The 18756-nt window shown below is 43.1% G+C and overlaps 2 protein-coding genes across 7 annotated transcripts in view; both read left to right on the forward strand.

The window, feature by feature from the left end:
• Positions 1 to 9935, forward strand: part of NR2C2 (nuclear receptor subfamily 2 group C member 2) — a 50321-nt gene extending 40386 nt beyond the window's left edge. For all 6 annotated transcript variants that reach the window (XM_082209768.1, XM_082209771.1, XM_082209769.1 and 3 more), the window contains 2 exons: positions 950 to 1055; positions 2101 to 9935. In XM_082209768.1, coding sequence (XP_082065894.1) covers positions 950 to 1055; positions 2101 to 2275 — 281 coding nt within the window. In that variant the 3' untranslated portion in view covers positions 2276 to 9935. The remainder of the gene's footprint in view (positions 1 to 949; positions 1056 to 2100) is intronic.
• Positions 9936 to 12437: 2502 nt separating this feature from the next.
• On the forward strand, positions 12438 to 18394 carry MRPS25 (mitochondrial ribosomal protein S25). Its single transcript, XM_082210814.1, has 4 exons — positions 12438 to 12673; positions 14024 to 14130; positions 14333 to 14420; positions 18028 to 18394. The coding sequence occupies exons 1-4, from the start codon at positions 12540 to 12542 to the stop codon at positions 18218 to 18220; spliced, it is 522 nt and encodes a 173-aa protein (XP_082066940.1). The 5' UTR covers positions 12438 to 12539; the 3' UTR covers positions 18221 to 18394.
• Positions 18395 to 18756: the final 362 nt, after the last annotated feature.

Raw genomic sequence — 18756 nt, forward strand, 5'->3', positions numbered from 1 at the left:
GGAGAAGGCTTTGTTTGCAAAGCTGACAATGTTTTGTATTGGATGTGGAATATTAACAGAAATATGTCTGGTAGCTTTTAATTTAAAAAATTATAAAGGAAAATGCTATTACCTATTACACCCAACTTACAATAAATTTGTACTGTTTAAGAAGCAAATTAACAGTGCAGTCATCTCCTAATATCTAACTCTGTAATTTGTCTCCCAGTTTCATGTATAGTAATCATTTCTTATCTTGAAGAGACTTTAGTGTGAAGAATATTAAATATTTTTGTGTTTTTAGTCTACTGTATATTTTCATTCGGGACGTGGGGGCACTGTGGGTTAAACCACAGAACCTAGGACTTGCCGATCAGAAGGTTGGCGGTTTGAATCCCCGCGACAGGGTGCGCTCCTATTGCTTGGTCCCTGCTCCTGCCAACCTAGCAGTTCGAAAGCAAGTGCAAAGTAGATAAATAGGTACCGCTCCGGCGGGAAGGTAAACGGCGTTTCCATGCATTGCTCTGGTTTGCCAGAAGCGGCTTAGTCCAGCTGTACGCCGGTTCCCTCGGCCAATAAAGCGAGATGAGCGCCGCAACCCTAGAGTCGGTCACAACTGGACCTAATGGTCAGGGGTCCCTTTACCTTTTTATATTTTCATTGTTTTTACTTTTGTACATTACCTGATAATGTTTATATGACAGGCAGTATATAAATATTTTGAAATAACTTTAAAAGAATGTATAAATGGCACACAAACATTTGAGTGTCACAAGAGACTGAAATATTACTATTTCTAATGTCAGATTTGTATCCATTTATTTTGTGTAGAGGCCAACCTGCTAATTTTCTGTGGAAAGGAGAAAGTCATGCGATAGCATATATTGCCTCTGAAAGTATTTCAACAGAAGATTCTTTCTAAAAATAAATGTCAAGTAAATGCACAATGACATGTTTGTGTTTTCTTTAGATCACCCTGGTCTCACAAGCTCCAGCCAAATAGAAAAATTCCAGGAGAAAGCTCAGATGGAGTTACAAGACTATGTTCAAAAAACGTATCCAGAAGATACTTACAGGTATTTTTTCTCTCTCGCACTTACCTGGAAGTAATTCCTGTTGTTTCCAAGTAGATGTGTGCTAAGTTGTATTCTTTTCCCCCTCTGTTACCCATTGGGACCTGAATTGGCTTAGGTGTCCAGTGGTGATAAAATCCACAAGTAAAGTGTAACAACATTTAGTGTTGTTAGCTAGAGGATTTGTGAGTAATAATAATATATAAATAATTGTCTTATTGCTACATATATAAAAGCAGAATATGGTTTTAAGCTCTTGTAAATAGTTACATTTAGAACCTCATACATTTATGAGGTTATTCTCTATTTGTAAACAAAAACAAAAAACGGTCAGATACGTATGAAAACACAAAATTGGATTAAAATTTATTTGAATTCTCCCAAGCCAATGGGGTTGCTGTGAGCTGTTTAAAAATATTTGTAAAACATGTTGGCAAACTTGAATCATTTCATAATCCATCTGCTCTTCGATAGTTATGGGATCAGTTGCCCCATGGTGCTTCATCTACATATCTCCCTTTTCAGTGTTTTTAAAAATTGCATTTACTAAGCTACCAGGGCTCCTATTTATCTCTACAGAAATGAATGGAACAGTGAACCTACTAACTGTCTATGCTAATTCTGTTTCAAGCAACTTCTCAAGATAGGATAGGGAAACAGCATTTTGCCTGTATCATAAACTCTATTTTGGGGGGTTGTAAATAAATATATTTACAACCAGTGGAGGCAGTGGAGGACAGAAGTGCCTGGCGTGCTCTGGTCCATGGGGTCACGAAGAGTCGGACACGACTAAACGACTAAACAACAACAACAACAAATAAATATATCTGTACATTCGTGTGTGTGTGTGTGTGTGTGTCCCCATCTCCTGGGGAAAAAACCCTGCTACAAAGCACAGGGTTCTAGGATGCTGGACTAGATGGTCCATGGGCCTGACTCAGCAAGCTCTTCTTCTGTTCTTTTTTCACCTAATCAAGTTGCTATAAGTGGATGCCAAACTGGTAACCTCCTGTATACCTTTTCATATTCTACTGTCTTCTTATTTCAGACTAGCCCGGATTCTAGTTCGCCTGCCAGCACTTAGACTGATGAGCTCTAGCATTACTGAAGAACTCTTTTTTACTGGGCTCATTGGAAATGTTCCAATAGACAGTATCATCCCTTACATATTGAAAATGGAGACAGCAGAATATAATGGCCAAATAACAGGCTCATCTTCCTAGAAGAAATCAGTGCGTCTTCACAGATCAACCAAGTAATCATAAGTCACCGATTAACCTTGGCATTGTGTATAAATATTTTGATCATGTTCCCTTTTCTTGTTAAATTTATTCTTTTCCACATTGAAAGAACAACTTATTCCTATCAACATTGAAAAACAAGATTTTAAAACCTGCAAAAAACGCTTTTTCTAGGATTCACTTCTGCCAGAAGAAATACTTTAATGCCTTTTGATGAAAGGGTTACAGGGAATTGCTGAGCAAGATTTTTATTTGGAAATTATCTGTGAGCAAAAATAGGTTCTCTAATATCAGAATACTTATTAAAAAGTACTTAAGTAAGAATGCTGGCTTGGATCCAAAGAACTGCAGGTGGAGTTCTGCTCATGAAATGAGTCTCTCTCCTAATCCCTCTTCCTTCATGCAGACACGCCAAGTCACTCCTAAGCAGTAACAACCCATGCAGCAGTGCAGGTGGGGCACCACTGCTCTTGATTTTCAGACACAGTGTGTCACTGGCACACTCTCTATTCTCCACAGGATGGAGAGGGGTGAGGAGCTCAGGGCTGTGTAGGCACATGAGGGCATGTGTTTGGCTCTGTCATACCACACAAATCTGATTGGCAAGTCTGATTGGTTCTATCATGCCACCCAGCCCCAAGTCGCTCACTGGAGCAAGACTGTTTGAGCCCAACTGCATCCTGGCTGCCAATTAGTTTCCAGGCCCAATTAAAGTGCTGGTTTTGATCTATAAAGCCTTAAACGGCTCAGGATTTCAATACTTCAAGGACTGCCTCTCCCCTTATAAACCAACCTGGACTCCTCACTCATCATCTCAGGTCCTTCTTCATGTGCCTTCTTCATGAGTGTTGCAGAGGATGGCAACCCAAGAACGGGCCTTTTCTGCACTGGCTTCCCATTTGTGGACTGCTCTCCCCAGGGAGATCCATCTGGCGCCTTCATTATACATTTTTAGGCACCAGGCGAAAGTGTTCCTCTTCAATCAGGCCTTTAGCTAATCAATATTCTATGGCCTTTTAAATGTATTTATGGGAGATGGGGTTATTGTTTTCTTCTCAACTATTTATTTTGTGTTTTTATCTTGCATTTTTATCTTGTGAACAGCCCTGAGATCTTCAGATGAAGGGCTGTATATAGATTTAATAATATAAATAAATTTAATAATATAAATAAATAAACCCCCAGGTAATCGTCAGTGATGCACTGTGTTCAGAAGCCAGGAGAGCAGTAGTGTCCTTGTCTATGCCACCACATGGGCTGCTACTGCCTAAGGGTCAGGTCACGCTCCAGAGTGCCACATGGAAAGTTGCAGCTGGCAGAGAAAATTGTCAACACACTCACCCTTGAGCAAGCAGGAGTGCTTTCCACTTGATTAAGGGTTCTTTGTATCCAAGCCCATATTTTATATATTTTAATTTATATTTTAAAATTACCAGGATGTAGTCATTATCGGCACTTTCAAAGCACTTCTTGTTAAAGCTATGATTTTGTCATCCTCTTGCTTGTATGAGCAAGGTAAGTGATTAATAGCATTCAGGGTAAATGAATAATTGTGTTTTAAATGCAGTCATATGCTAGTGATTTCTGTGAAAACATGGAAGAGCTGTGGGAGACAATCATTTATGCTACAAAATTCCAATTGTATGTGTTTATTAATAATGTGATCCTTTCCATGAGATTTCTATACTATTTGAAGTTAAACTTTACTAAATGTTTACAGCATAAGTGACACAAGATTTATGGCTTTGCTGTCAGCTGAGTAAGATGCCGTAGAAGTTATTCACACTAGAAAAGAGCATTCTAACTTCTTGGCTTTGTAAAGGGTAACCATTGAGATTTTCGAGCCTGGTGCTGTTTACTTATAAATGCTGTAGCATAAGATGCCTTTTTATTGTGCTGCATCAGTCGCTAAGTGATGAGGATGCTATCAGTTTCAAAAACAGCAAATGTGCCCTTTAGTACATTATAATTTCAAACTCATTCATTCTGTCTGACACTTGAGAATACTATTTTGGCATATCACATTGTCCAGTACTGTGGTTACTTCAGAATTTGAGGCTTAGTCTTTTTCTTAAAGGTTAGAAACTCTGTTTTACGGTCCAAATCCTATATGTGTCTACTCAGGAGAAAGTTCCACTGGGTTCAGTGAAATTTACTCCCAGGATTATAGCTGCTCTGAGCAATCCCTAGCTATGGTAAGTCAGTGTAACTTAAAACAGCTTGAGTTTCCCCATCCCAAACTCCTTTCAGGAGGAATTCGACTGACTCCGCCTTTTTCACTTGTCACATTATGCCAGGTTGCTAGGTCACATGACCCAGTTGAAAGGGGGTTAGAATAGGTCTCCCCTTGCTCTGCCGTGTCCCTTTGGGGGGACTTATGATAGTTGAGCCCCGGCTGAGCCAGAGTGGGGGACTTATGCTGGTTTAGCCACTCAGCCAGGAAAGCCAACTCTCATCCTGGAGAATCTTTGGTTTGAATTCCACTGCTTGCCATTTTCTCCACTTGCAATACAGCATGTTATATTCTGAGCAACTTTGCGCATGGCATTTTCTCTACCTGGGCATAATTCTGTAGGAAAAAGTTAGCAGTCAGCTGCATGCATATCATACAGCTGCCCATTTCCACATGCTTGCATCTGTTCAGGTGTGCTTTGTTCTACTGTATCCAAACACACATAAATCTCTTGACAAAATAGACATTTCAATGATTTCCCCACTTTCCAGGGCTCATGGAAATATATTTCTACAGAGATCTTACCTCTATATAGGAAAAGTATCATGCATGAAGGGACTCCCTGCTCCCATAACATAACTTTGTGGATTCTTTTTAAAGTCTGGAGTACTAAGAAATATTTATTGTGTCATAACCTGTCAAAATGCTTCCAAGGGCTGGCCATTTTCTGTTTGATCTGTGTTGCTTTATTTTTAAGATAATGTGTTGTTAATCACACAAAAACAACTTCTCAGATTGCTCTTCAGTTGAGATCATATTCCAACAAGGTTGTTTTTTGTCTTTCTAGTTAAGCTCTCAGGTGGAATGTTGGAGGGATGTCTTACAGGACCAGTCACAGTTCAGTCACCTATTTACCCCCATTCATAAGAATCTTCATTTATAACCTACATTTCAGGAAGGAATTCAGTGATTACTTAAGCTGGCATAGCCCCGGAGATCATTAAACTACACTACTCTAAATGATGAGTCACTTAGAAAGCACCTGGGTGTATCCAAATCAGTTACACTTCCTACTTTTAAAAATGTTTAAAAAACAGGGTGAGATACAATGTAATGCAAGTTGCCTTCACAGTGGGCTATTTCTTCTTTTTCCCCATTCCAAACCTCCAAAACATGTTTTTGAGAATTGGGAGGCCCTCTGGAGCAGTTTTTATGGGGGCACAGGGGGCTGGAGGGTAGAGAAGAGAATCCAGAAGCACCCTTGTGCAAGCAGATTTCTATTGCGTAAGTGGACAGACAACATTGGGTGTCACTTCCTTTAATTCACAGAAGAACTGCTTCAGAGGAAGTGAAACAGTGTTGTGTTTCCTTGACTTACTGTTTAGCTCTGACTTTATTCCTAAAATAATTTATGCACATTCAGTCAATACTACTGTGAGCACTGAATGTCTTTCAGTAAAGAAAATACGATGTCAAAATCATGATTAAAATTAATCAACTCTTGTCTTAATTAAAAATGACAAAAGACCCAACATGATGAGCCTACTATACTATTATGGTATAAACAAATTAAGATATAATCATATATTTTAGAGTATGTATAGTGTCAAGACTTGAGTGTGCACTTTTAATGAAGAAATTTGTAATTTACATGATAAAATATCCTAAAAATAATTTTAGTACAATTTTGAGACCAAAAATGATTCCTTATAAAACTCAGAGGAGCATATACTTTTAAAAGTGATGTCTGCTACACTGAAATCTGTGTGTTGCAGGTTTGCACAGCTTGATCCACAAACCTTAAATTAATTTAGTTCTGCTTTATTTTGGATCCAGCTGAAGTACTGTTTTTAAATAGTGTCATTTAATGACTGCTATGAAATATTTCAATATTTAATTTTTTGCGAAAAGGCACCTGTTTCGTCATTCACTGTTTCCCATCTAGCCTAGCTTCCATATTCTTAAGGAAAAAAAGTGTATGTAATTGCTCATTGTTGATTATAGTTCAGATTGTCTAGGGTTACTTAGTAAGCATCCTTGGAAGCAAGTTCCTTTTGAGATCAGTAAGATACATGTATTTATCTATCTACAAGATTGGAAACATTAGCATTTAAAACAAATTTACTGTGTGCCCTGTCAATTGTTAAATAAGATGGCAATCTTGAGTTTAATTGATTTCAGATGGGCTTAGACATGCATGTCTATTAGTCTGCAGCCTCAGTGGATTATGGGAGAGCCTATGTGGCAAGCTAACTAACATCGTGTTCTCCCCCAGAGATTCGCTTGCCATGAGTTACAGGGGTTCTGAGTTCTGCAAATAGTTTCTGTGAAAGGAGAGTCATAATTTAAAAAGTATGTCTCTGTAGGTGTTCCTATTTCTTTAAAACCAACTTGTGATGTAACATTGGAGGGAGGAATAATATGCCTTTGATGGGGGAGGAGTCAAATAAGGTCTACCCAAGCTCTTGAGCTCCCCTAAAGAAGTGCTTTGGATCCCGGCCATATTTATTTGTGTGTATGATGTTTTATGTGCTTGTATCTAACTTAGTCTGGTATATTATGTACAGTGTAATATAAAGTGTGTATGTATGTATATAGAACTATGTACAGTCATGTAATCATATATATCAGATTTCTATATGTTAACAAAAAAAAAGATTTATAAATGCATTGCAAAGATTGAGCTTCCTAAATTTTATTTCTTGCTCAAAGCTCAGTCCTGGTATGATCATTTGCATCTCACGTTCCTTGGTAGAGTAGGTACCTGTTTCTAAACCCAGGATGTATTTGCACTTTTTCTTAATACTGAAACTATTTAATAGTTCCACATCTTGTTTCTAAATACACACAAGCCCTGTTGAAATGAAATGAGGTTGTGCAGTGATAGTGTTTGGTGAATTGCATCTGTGGACCATAAACATTTCTTACGTTATTGACAACATGCAAAGGGGGCTTTTAAAACTCTTCTGAAAGGTTTTGCTTTTTTAAAATATATATATATATACAGCCTTCTTTTCTAAAGCATGTAAAGCTTCATCACTGTGTTTATAATGTCTGTATGTCCCTTGAAGTTGCTAATGAGAAGGAACAAGGTTGCTGCACAACAGATGTGTGTAGTTTTGTATTGACAACCATCTTGTGTAACTGAGCATAAGGCAAACTGCAGGAGTAGTGTCATAAATGTCACTATCTGCTAGCTACGTAATACATGGCACCATATCTTTCCTGGCAAATATAATGCATTTCTTTTTAGAGACAGACCACTAAAAGGAATGTTTTTTAAAAAACAACAACAAGCTTTTAGGAATTGTCTTCTGCTACTAGTGAAAGTCTATTGAAGGTTTCCAGATAACCTGTACAGGAAAGTAGTTTGTGTGTTACAGACAATATTTCTTACTGTCCTACCTTCCCTAAAACCTGTTTATATAGTTACTCTGGCTTGTTTAGGCATTCTTTCCTTCTTTTCCCATGGAAGAAACTTTGGTTTCAGACGGCAACAGTTGGTCAAGAATGACAGCTAGCTGAGCATGCACGAGTCGTATAGAATGTGGTCCGAGATAATTATGAACTATATTTTAAGGGAGACGTTTCCTTTTAATGAAAGAAGTAAACAAAGGACAAGATGCTTCCTGGTACATTGAAAGATCTCTGTCGACATTCCAAGAAAGACACATTTCTCCCCTTCCTCTTTTAGCATGTGTGGATGAGAGCCATGCACCCAAGCGGGAAGCCAAGATATTATAGGCTATGGCAGGTCTGTGTGTGCCTCCCATGTCATCATCCAATCTTTGCTTTCTTTGGAATTGAAGTAACATGCATAGCATGGAGGGCGGCAGGAGCTTGATGGAGGGCTTGGGAGGTACACACACTTTGCTTTTTCCACAATGCCTTGGTACCATATCCACATCCTTCCACATCCAGAGAGGAAAAGAGAGAAATTAGTCTCTTGTGAGGATCACTGCACATACAGGTACCTTAGTTTTTGAACAGAATGCATTCCGGGAGTTCATTCGACTCCCAGAACCATTCAAAAACCAAAGTGCAGCTTCCAATTGGCTGCAGGAGCGTCCTGCAGCCAATCGGAAGCCACACTGGACATTTGGCTTCTGAAAACCCGGAACACTCACGTTTTGATTGTTCAGGAGCCGATTTGTTTGGGAGCCAAGGCATTCAGCTTCCAAGGTACGACTGTATTGTACTAGCATTAGGAAGAACTATGCCCAAAGTTAATTCTTGGAAAATGAAGCTTGCTGTTCTCTTCACCACCTTAACAATCCTCCTGATGCCTATACTGTCTTAAGACCTGATCTCCATACATTTTCCTACTGGTCAGTGCTCTAGGTCTGATCTTTTAAAAGTTTTGGTGAACTAAGGAGTGCTCCTAGTAGTATAAAATCTAGCACCTGCATAGTCTTGCACTTGCAGGATTTAAATGCTCCTTTATGTTGGGCGTGCAATCCTTGGAGAAGCATTTCTGCCCAGCTTCCATTTCCTGACCTGCTGCTTAATAAATGTACATAGTGGGGTTTTTTGTTGTTTTTTTAAAAAGAAATATTCCAGCTGTGGATGTTTTTGAAACATTTTTGGCAGGAAGCTCCATTGATTTAGTGTTATGACAATCGGTACTCTGTTTGCTTTAATTAAAGTTAACATTGAATAGAAGGCTTCTATCATAAAATGATTTCCCCATTTTTTATTGTTCCTTAAAAGGTATAATCCCCTGTAATAGAGGTACTAACCTGATTTCTGATTCTGGCCAGTGGATGATTTAAGCTGTTTCTGGAAACAATTATGTTACTTTTGCTTTCTGTACCACATTTGGAGGGGCAGGGGTGTGGAAAAATAGAAATCTTACCATAAGGCTGGAGGAGTTTTGAGTAGTCTATTGACCAAAATACAGTATATTTACTTGCAGTATCTATGGAACTCATATGCCGAAAAGACTTCTGTGACTAACCACTAATTCTAAATAACACCATTGTTCCCAATAGTTTTGTAACAAAACAACTGCTCATATTTATCCATTATATAATTGTTGTATGTATTTGGAAAACCCTTCAAGCGCTAAGCTCTTACTAAAGCTAACCTATTTGCTACAAGATAGGTGATAATTCCCTGGGGTACCTTTTGTAACCCTGTGCTTTTCATTGTCTATTGTCTCTGTATCTTCTTTTTTAAATACAAGGTTTAAAACCTGACAAAAGCTGTTGCTTCCTCACAGTTTATTTTGTGAAATCAGCTTTGTAAATGTGATAGCATTTAAAATAGCATGTTCTTTTTTATCTGAATTTTTATATCTAATCAATGTCTTCAGTCATGAAGAGAAATTTGCATTGTTGTGTGTGTATATAGAGTATTGCAGTGCATGCTTATGCATTTTATTAAATGCTGTCTAAATGTGGCATTATATTGTTGTGGCTTAATATTTCTGCCTACAGAAGGTTTATACTATTAAAATAAATAAAGACCCTTTTATGGCCTCTGAGTTCTTTTTTCAGAGCAGGTAATTATGGCATAACTATAAAAATTGTTGAATGGGTTCACAATATTCTTTGAGAATACCTTGAGAGTAATGTTAGGATCCAAAGAATTGTTCATCTACCGGTAATTTTGCCTGCCTAATAGGGTTTTATCGAAGTGTTTCTTCAACATAAGAATGTTTTCCCATCCTTGCCATAGGGCAAATGACTTTTCAGACAAGGAGGATTTTAAAAGCAGTTTGCGGTAGTTGGGGTTGGCTTCTGCCTAAAAGTGGAGGAAATCAAAAATCCTCATTGGGCATGCCTAAAATAGCTCTTTGGATACTGGCCAGAGTACTGAAGCAGTTTTAACTGTATGGAGAAAAACACTGTTTTCTTGACTGGTTGCGACCTACAAAGCCCCACTTGACTTCTGAGTTATTTGGAAAACCAACCACTTTCTCTCTGCTGGTTCTCATAGGATCTTTCTTTCCTGCCTACTTCTGAAGGGCATTCAGTTGGAATGCGGGAGAGGGCCTTAGTTGCTGATGCCAGTCTCTAACTCCTTGCAAAAGGAGCATCTCTGGTGACCTACATATATATATATTTATTTAGAATTTGGTCCATTGGCTGAATTGAAAATATGTTGACTTTTTACACCTGTTTTTGTTTTGTTTTGAGATTACAGTGGTACCCCGCAAGACGAACGCCTCGCAAGACGAAAAACTCGCAAAACGAAAGGTTTTTTCGTTTTCGAGTTGCCTCGCAAGACGAATTGCCCTATGGGCTTGCTTTGCAAAACGAAGCTTGCCTCGGGGACAGCGGGTCTTCTCTTTTGAAGCAAGGGGCGGCGGGGAGATCGCTTCTCCCCACCGCCCCTTGCTTCAAAAGAGGTCCGGGGGCAGCGGGAAGCGCTTCCCGCTGCCCCCGGACCTCTTTTGAAGCAAGCGGCTGCGCTTCTCCCCGCAGCCGCTTGCTTCAAAGGAGGTCCCGGACCTCTTTTGAAGCAAGCGGATCGCTTCTCTCCGCAGCCGCTTGCTTCAAAAGAGGTCCGGGGGCCCCCCGGAACTCTTTTGAAGCAAGCGGCTGCGGGGAGATCGCTTCTCCCGGTGGTCCGAAGCGGGGCGGGGGGGCGGGAACACCTTCCCCCCCCCGCCCCGCTTCAGAACGGTAGTCCGAAGCGCGGCGGGGGGCGGGAACACCTTCCCCCACCGCCCCGCTTCAGAACGGTGGTCCGAAGCGGGGCGGGGGGGCGGGAGCACCTTCTGAAGGCTGGCGGGGGGCAAAAGTCTTTGTCCCCCCTGCCTGCCTTCCCAGGGGCTTTTAAATCGCCCCGGACAGCGGAGAAGTCCTCCGCTGTCCCAGGGCGATTTTAAAATGCCCCCCGCCAGCATTTTAAGATTGCCCGGACAGCGGAGAAGTCCTCCGCTGTCCCAGGGTTTTTTAAAATGCTGGGGGTGGGAAGAAAAGCCCTTGCCCCCCCCGCCTTCAGAAGAGGTCCGGGGACAGACTCCCTGGACCTGGTCTGAAGGCGGTTTCCCTAGGAACGCATTAATTGATTTTCAATGCATTCCTATGGGAAACCGTGCATCGCAAGACGAAAAAACCGCAAGACGAAGAGACTTGCGGAACGAATTAATTTCGTCTTGCGAGGCACCACTGTACTGATATTTTATTATATTTGATTATTTTTAAGTGTATTTTGTGTTGTTAATTGCTTTGACCATCATTTGGTGTAGCAGTGGGGAATACATATTTAACAATCATGGAAGAAGCTCCACAAGGTGAAATACTCCATTCAATACAATTCCTGTTGGCCAGAAAGGAAGCATTTGAACATTTCTGAGTGCTGAGCTGTGTGAGATGCATTTCCTTTTTTCCACATTTTGAGAACCTTGCTTTTTGGATTTTTATTTTAACAGAAGCTGGCTTTCTCCACATATGATCAGGGTCACCACATATTATTTAGGGTATGTTTAAGAAAAAAACGTGGTTCCATAGGGGAAAGATGCCATACTCAATTTGGTACTAGATTTTTTTGGAAATCAAAGCTTTGCCCTCCTAGTTCATTTACTTCAATGCTGAAAACTCGGCCTTGTACTGAAGCAGCCCTTCAAACTTTACAAACGAGCCGAAGCATTTCCACATTCCGCTGGCGGCGTTTCCTCGCAGCAGCAGCATCAGAACAGGATCTCGTGCAGCGCAAAGTTGTGAGAACAGCCTGCGTAACTTTCCCATGCACTCAAATACAGTAGTACAATGCCGGTGGTTGCAAATCAGCGCCGCCAGCCGAGCGTCTGGAATGCGCGTTTGTGCATTTTACTGAATGCCTCTCCATTTGCGCAGTTCTAGGTGTTTTGCGCTCACTATTCTCTCGGATCGCAATGTAAACAGCCCCCGATCGCAGTGTAAACAGCCTTCCTCTTCCGATCCCATGCCCTGCGACTAGACCCGCCTCCTCCTCCGCGCTCCCGGAAACTACACTTCCCGCATCCCCTTGCGATCGGCGCTCCGTTTCCTCTCCCGTCCGGGTGGGTCGGAGCAAGGAAGTTCCGCCGCCGCCGACTCGTGCCGCTGCCTTTGGCTACGCGGTGCGCGCCGGGCTGCCGCCGCCATGCCGATGAAAGGCCGCTTCCCCATCCGCAGGACGCTGCAGTACCTGAGCCAGGGCGACATCATCTTCAAGGACGCCGTGAAGGTGATGACGGTGAACTACAACACGAGGGGGCCTCTCAGCGAAGGAGCCAGGTGAGCGGCGACCCCTCGAGCAAGGAGCCTCCCTCCGCCCCCCTGTCCCAGGGATTGTTGCGCATCTCTCCGCGCTCGCCACGCTGCTGAAGCGCTCGCCGGGGCTGGGGAACGAGCCCCAAGGCAAGCCGAGCTGCCCCCCTGGCGTAGGGGAACTGCTAGATACGGGATTGGAGTTGATCCCGCGCAGGCCATCCTTATCCATGGCCTGCTCCGGTGCGGGATAAATCCGGACCAGGAAGACCTCTCAGAGGTGTCTACCTACCCACCCACTCCATTGCCTAGCTCCTCTGATACCAACAAGTTTCTTCCAATGGTCAACTGAAATATCTGCCTTCTTGTAGTTCAAGCTCATTAGATCTAGTCCTGCTTTCTGGGCAGCTCCTGCCCACCTAGCAGTTCAAAAGCACGTCAGAGTGCAAGTAGATAAATAGGTACCACTCCGGCGGGAAGGTAAACGGCGTTTCTGTGCGCTGCTCTGGTTTCGCCAGAAGCGGCTTAGTCATGCTGGCCACATGACCCGGAAAAACTGTCTGCGGACAAATATTGGCTCCCTTGGCCAATAAAGCGAGATGAGCGCCGCAACCCCAGAGTTGTTCGCGTCTGGACTCAACTGTCAGGGGTCCTTTACCTTTACCAGTCCTTTACCTTTACCTTTAATGTTCCTTTAATGTTTCTCGGCCTACTTTGAGACTGCACAGTTTCCTCATACAGTCAGATGAAGTAACAGCTTGCTGTTGTTATTGTTATTCCTTTTTGTGAACCTCTTTGATGATGTTATTTTTTTAGCAATCGAGTGGTGTATACATTTTATGAAATGAATAAATAAAATAATGCCCAGCCCATCTTTCTTTCCAAGACCTTAATGTGGTGCATGCAGTTCACCCTTCCATTTTATCTTCACAACAACCCTTTGAAGTAACTTGAGCCAGTTACCATCTCGAAAGCCTCAAAGGGTTGAGTATGGCTTTGAACCAGGGCTGTCATCCTAGCTCAATATAACCACTGCATCATATTGGCTCCCTGTGGCTTTTATTTACACCACAGTAAATTTGTTACTCTTCCTCAGTGTTCATGGACATTTTGGTTTTTCAGCAACTGATTAACATGCCCACTGTTTTGGCAATGCTTATGCGGATATGTCTGCTATGAGACATACTGGAGGGTGAGGGAAACTACCTCTGAGCTTGGGTTCCTGCCTCCTGAATCTGATGCCTTTTCTCTCTCTCACACACAGAGCTGCCTTTTTCTCCTTTTCTTTGGCAAGAGTCTTAAGTTTCACTGAATTCATATTCTAAAATGCCGAGTGCATCCACTGTCTTCCTTACTTTTCTCCTGCTCTTTCCACAGAAAATTTGTGTTCTTCAACATACCTCAGATTCAGTACAAAAACCCTTGGCTTCAGATTGTGATGTTTAAGAACATGACACCATCGCCATTCTTAAAATTCTATTTAGGTAAGTAACATGCATGGTTTTGTTTAGCTTTTGTTGAAGTGCATTGGAATACCCTCTGCTTAGGCAAACACCTTCCCAAGACTGACAGTTGACAGGTTGGCAAATAAGGGGTAGCGCCACTCTCCAAAGGAGACGGTGTCTTCAGAGCATCCTGGTTGAGACAGCTGCCTGTAGATACCCTGTCATGCTCTCTCCTCTGCAGATACTGGAGAGCAAGTCCTGGTTGATGTGGAAGAGAAGACTAACAAAGAGATCGCAGAACATGTTAAGAAAGTTCTTGGTAAAAGCGAGTAAGTAAAACACGCACATAAATACATATATGGCTCTGCTTGTTTTTGGCTGTAGAACCAAACTTTTGAGTCTACCCCATTCAATTGGACTGGGATAAGGGCAATGTTTTAAATGCACACAAACATGCTATTAAAACTCCATCCTCCTGCAGGCTTGAGTTCTGCACCTTAAAATAAGCTTTCTGGTATGTAGCCCACATATCCTTTGTCATAAATGTCATTTTTATGTCATTTATGGGCACCACTTGATGGCCCGAGAAAGCTGTAAAAAAACACCTTCATTCTTTAAATTTACAAAAGCCTGGTCACCAGGAGGCAATGCTTACTTGTTCCAGGTAATCTGCTAATTACAAGCTTACATTAGATGCTTATTGCGGATAAAGGTTTTGCAGCACTTCCCAAAGTGTTCAAATACTGGGGAGCTTAGAGAATAGTCAAGCTTAGCAGCAATTAATGTAATAATAATAATAATAATAATAATAATAATAATAATAATAATAATTTATTTATACCCCACCCATCTGGCTGGGCCTCCCCAGCCACTCTGGGTGGCTTCCATAGAAACCAAAAATACACTAAAATATCACACGTTAAAAACTTCCCTGAACAGGGCTGCCTTAAGATGTCTTCTGAATGTCAGGTAGTTGTTTATCGCTTTGACATCTTGTGGGAGGGCGTTCCACAGGGCGGGCGCCACTACCGAGAAGGCCCTCTGCCTGGTTCCCTGTAGTTTTGCTTCTCGCAATGAGGGAACCGCCAGAAGGCCCTCGGTGCTGGACCTCAGCATCCGGGCAGAACGATGGGGGTGGAGACGCTCCTTCAGGTATACTGAACCGAGGCCATTTAGGGCTTTAAAGGTCAGCACCAACACTTTGAATTGTGCTCGGAAACGTACTGGGAGCCAATGTAGGTCTTTCAAGACCGGTGTTATATGGTCTCGGTGGCTGCTCCCAGTCACCAGTCTAGCTGCCGCATTCTGGATTAGTTGTAGTTTCCGAGTCACCTTCAAAGGTTGCCCCATGTAGAGCGCATTGCAGTAGTCCAAGCGGGAGATAACCAGAGCATGCACCACTCTGGCGAGACAGTCCGCAGGCAGATAGGGTCTCAGCCTACGTACCAGATGGAGCTGGTAAACAGCTGCCCTGGACACAGGTTTGACCTGTGCCTCCATGGACAGCTGTGAGTCCAATATGACTCCCAGGCTGCGCACCTGGTCCTTCAGGGGCACAGTTACCCCATTCAGGACCAGGGAATCCTCCACACCTGCCTGCCTCCTGTCCCCCCAAAACAGTACTTCTGTCTTGTCAGGATTCAACCTCAATCTGTTAGCCACCATCCATCCTCCAACCGCCTCCAGACACTCACACAGGACCTTCACCGCCTTCACTGGTTCTGATTTAAAAGAGAGGTAGAGCTGGGTATCATCCGCATACTGATGAACACCCAGCCCAAACCTCCTGATGATCTCTCCCAGCAGCTGCATGTAAATGTTGAAAAGCATGGGGGAGAGGACAGAACCCTGAGGCACCCCACAAATGAGAGCCCAGGGGTCTGAACACTCATCCCCTACCACCACTTTCTGAACACGGCCCAGGAGGAAGGAGCGGAACCACTGTATGACAGTGCCCCCAGCTCCCAGCCCCTCAAGACGGTTCAGAAGGATGTTATGTTTGATGGTATCAAATGCCGCTGAGAGAGCCAGCAGAACTAGGAAACAGCTCTCACCTTTGTCCCTAGCCCGCTGGAGATCATCAACCAGTGCGACTAAGGCAGTTTCAGTCCCATGATGAGGCCTGAATCCCGACTGGAAGGGATCCAAATAGTCTGCTTCTTCCAGGCGTGCCTGGAGTAGTTCAGCAACCACTCGCTCAATCACCTTGCCCAAGAATGGAAGATTTGAGACTAGGCGATAGTTGGCCATCGTGGCCGCATCTAAAGATGGTTTTTTAAGAAGCGGTTTAATAACCGCCTCTTTCAGCGGGTCTGGGAAGGCTCCCTCACGGAGCGAAGCATTCACCACCCCACGAAGCCCATCACCCAGTCCTTCCCGGCTAGCTTTTATAAGCCAGGATGGGCAATGATCCAGGAGACAGGTGGTTGGTTTCACTCGTCCAAGCAGCCTGTCCACATCCTCAGAGGTAACAGATTGGAATTGATCCCACGCAACTTGACTAGACAAAACTCTAGCACTCTCCCGCCCCGGCCCTGCTCCCAAGGTAGAGTCTACTTCTTCCCGAATCTGAGCGATTTTATCTGCAAAAAACTTTGCAAAATCATTGCAGGAGATCATGTGGCCTGTACTGGGCCCCGATGTAGCAGGTGGTTCCGCTAAATTGTGGACCACCTGAAAAAGTCTCCTGCTGCTGTTTCCTGCAGATGCAATAGAGGCGGTGAAGAAAGTCTTCTTCGCCGTCGCTATCGCCACTTGGTAGGCTCAACGTTGAGCTCTAACCTGTATCCGGTCAGATTCGGAATGAGTTATCCGCCACCGGCACTCTAGCCGTCTCAACGATTGTTTCATTGCCCTCAGATCTGTGGAAAACCACGGGGCTGTCCGGGCTCCATGCAATCAGAGAGGGCGCTTCGGAGCCAAACAGTCAATAGCCATGCTTTCCACGAGGTCTCGAGCGGCCCCTTGTAAGGTCGTGTTGGCATGGATGTTACAATCCCCTAGGACGACCAAACTAGGTGTCTCCAGGAGAACATCCGCCACGACCTGAAGCAGCTTGGGCAGGGAAGCCTTGGTGCAGCGAGGAGGTCGGTACACCAAAAGGAATCCTGTACTGCCGCTATTGCCCAACTTCCAGAACATGCACTTGGAAAACTGGGTCTTCCCAATAGGACGCCTGGTGCAAACTAATGACTTCCTAAAAATCACTGCAACCCCCCCTCCCCGCCCACATGACCTGGCTTGCTGTGCGTAAGAGAAACCTGGTGGACAAGCAGCGGCAAGGACAGGCCCATCTGCTTCATCCAACCAAGTCTCTGTTACACATGCCAGATCAAGTCCTCCATCCATGATCAAGTCACGGATGGCAGTGGTCTTATGAATCATTGACCTGGCATTGCACAGCAACACTTTCAGGTCATGTGGGTATCCCTTGCTGATTCTAGTATCCATCCAGTCAGGACCAGACCATACAGTCCTAGGGTTACACAGCCCTGTGAGGCTAGATGAGTAGCACAGCAGACTTGGAGCAGCTTTAATACCGAGAGAAGCCCTAAACACTCAAGGGCAGAACTATTATTACAGCAGTTATGTGTTCCCAGCAGTTTTGACATAAAACATGAAATGAAGCAAGGCAGCATGTCAAACACCAAACAATCATCTGTGATAGAAGAAGTCACTGTTAACAATTATAATTTGCTATTAAATGCATGAGAGGAGAGGAAGAAGCATTGGCTTTCCAGGTTTGGGGACTTTTAATAGCCATAGCCAGTTTGGTGAAGAGAGTTGCACTCCCAACATCTGGAGGAACACAGGTGCCTCAACTGTACTTTCAAGAATTATGTGTGAACTAGTTTGATTGTTGCGATGCATTGATCACTGCCTAGCACTTCTTGTCCTTACACCAAATTTCTTTCTTATTTTCTTTTTCTTTTGTAGGGAAACACTGCAGGGAGAAGCACAAGAGAAAATGAAGCTACGGCATCCCGCAACGTTTGGCCCCAAAAAGTACCACTTGCGGGAATGCATGTGTGAAATTGAAGGCCAAATTCCCTGCCCTGGTAAAGTGCCATTACCAAAGGAGATGACTGGGAAATATAGAACTGCCATGAAAGAGAGTGCTGCTTCCTAAGCCAGCTTTCTACAGCAGGGAGTAAAAGCATTCAGACTGACAAGAAAGTGGGCATCTTAACACTGATGACAACACATTGGTCTTTTTACAAACCACCATTTAAGTCACAGAAAAATATCTGGACTTACTTAAAACAAGTAAGGATGAATCTTTTAAATAAATTCTGGAATTGTTCTTGTGATGGACTGGATTGTGAATATACATGTTTGCCATTTGTTTTTAAATCAAAGGAGAACACATCTTGGTCAAACCCTGGTTTAATGAATCGTGTGCTTTTTTTGTGTAACATACAACCATCCAAATACAGAATCCTGTCTATATGATATGTGCCTGGTCTTGTGAGGACCGGCTCCCCCTTCACTCAAATAGCTGCTCTTAGTGGTGAAGGCTCTGGATTTAACAAATCTCTGGATTATGTGCAAGTTTTGGGTATGCTGCAGATCTGTAGCAGTAGTGGAAGAGGGCATGGTATGGGTTGTATTGGGTGCCCGCTTAACTTCCTAGAGATGCTTATGGTTAAACAGGATGTCTTTAAA

This window comes from Podarcis vaucheri (assembly GCF_965113315.1).
Source record: "Podarcis vaucheri genome assembly, chromosome: 2".
Taxonomy (NCBI): Eukaryota; Metazoa; Chordata; class Lepidosauria; order Squamata; family Lacertidae; genus Podarcis; species Podarcis vaucheri.

Bases quoted from the DNA above. Each gene is read 5' to 3' on its own strand.
- MRPS25 (XM_082210814.1), top strand. From the start codon at position 12,540: ATGCCGATGAAAGGCCGCTTCCCCATCCGCAGGACGCTGCAGTACCTG. The intron at 14,131-14,332 runs GTAAGTAACATG...TCTCCTCTGCAG, and splicing joins ATTCTTAAAATTCTATTTAG to ATACTGGAGAGCAAGTCCTG. The intron at 14,421-18,027 runs GTAAGTAAAACA...TTTCTTTTGTAG, and splicing joins AAAGTTCTTGGTAAAAGCGA to GGAAACACTGCAGGGAGAAG.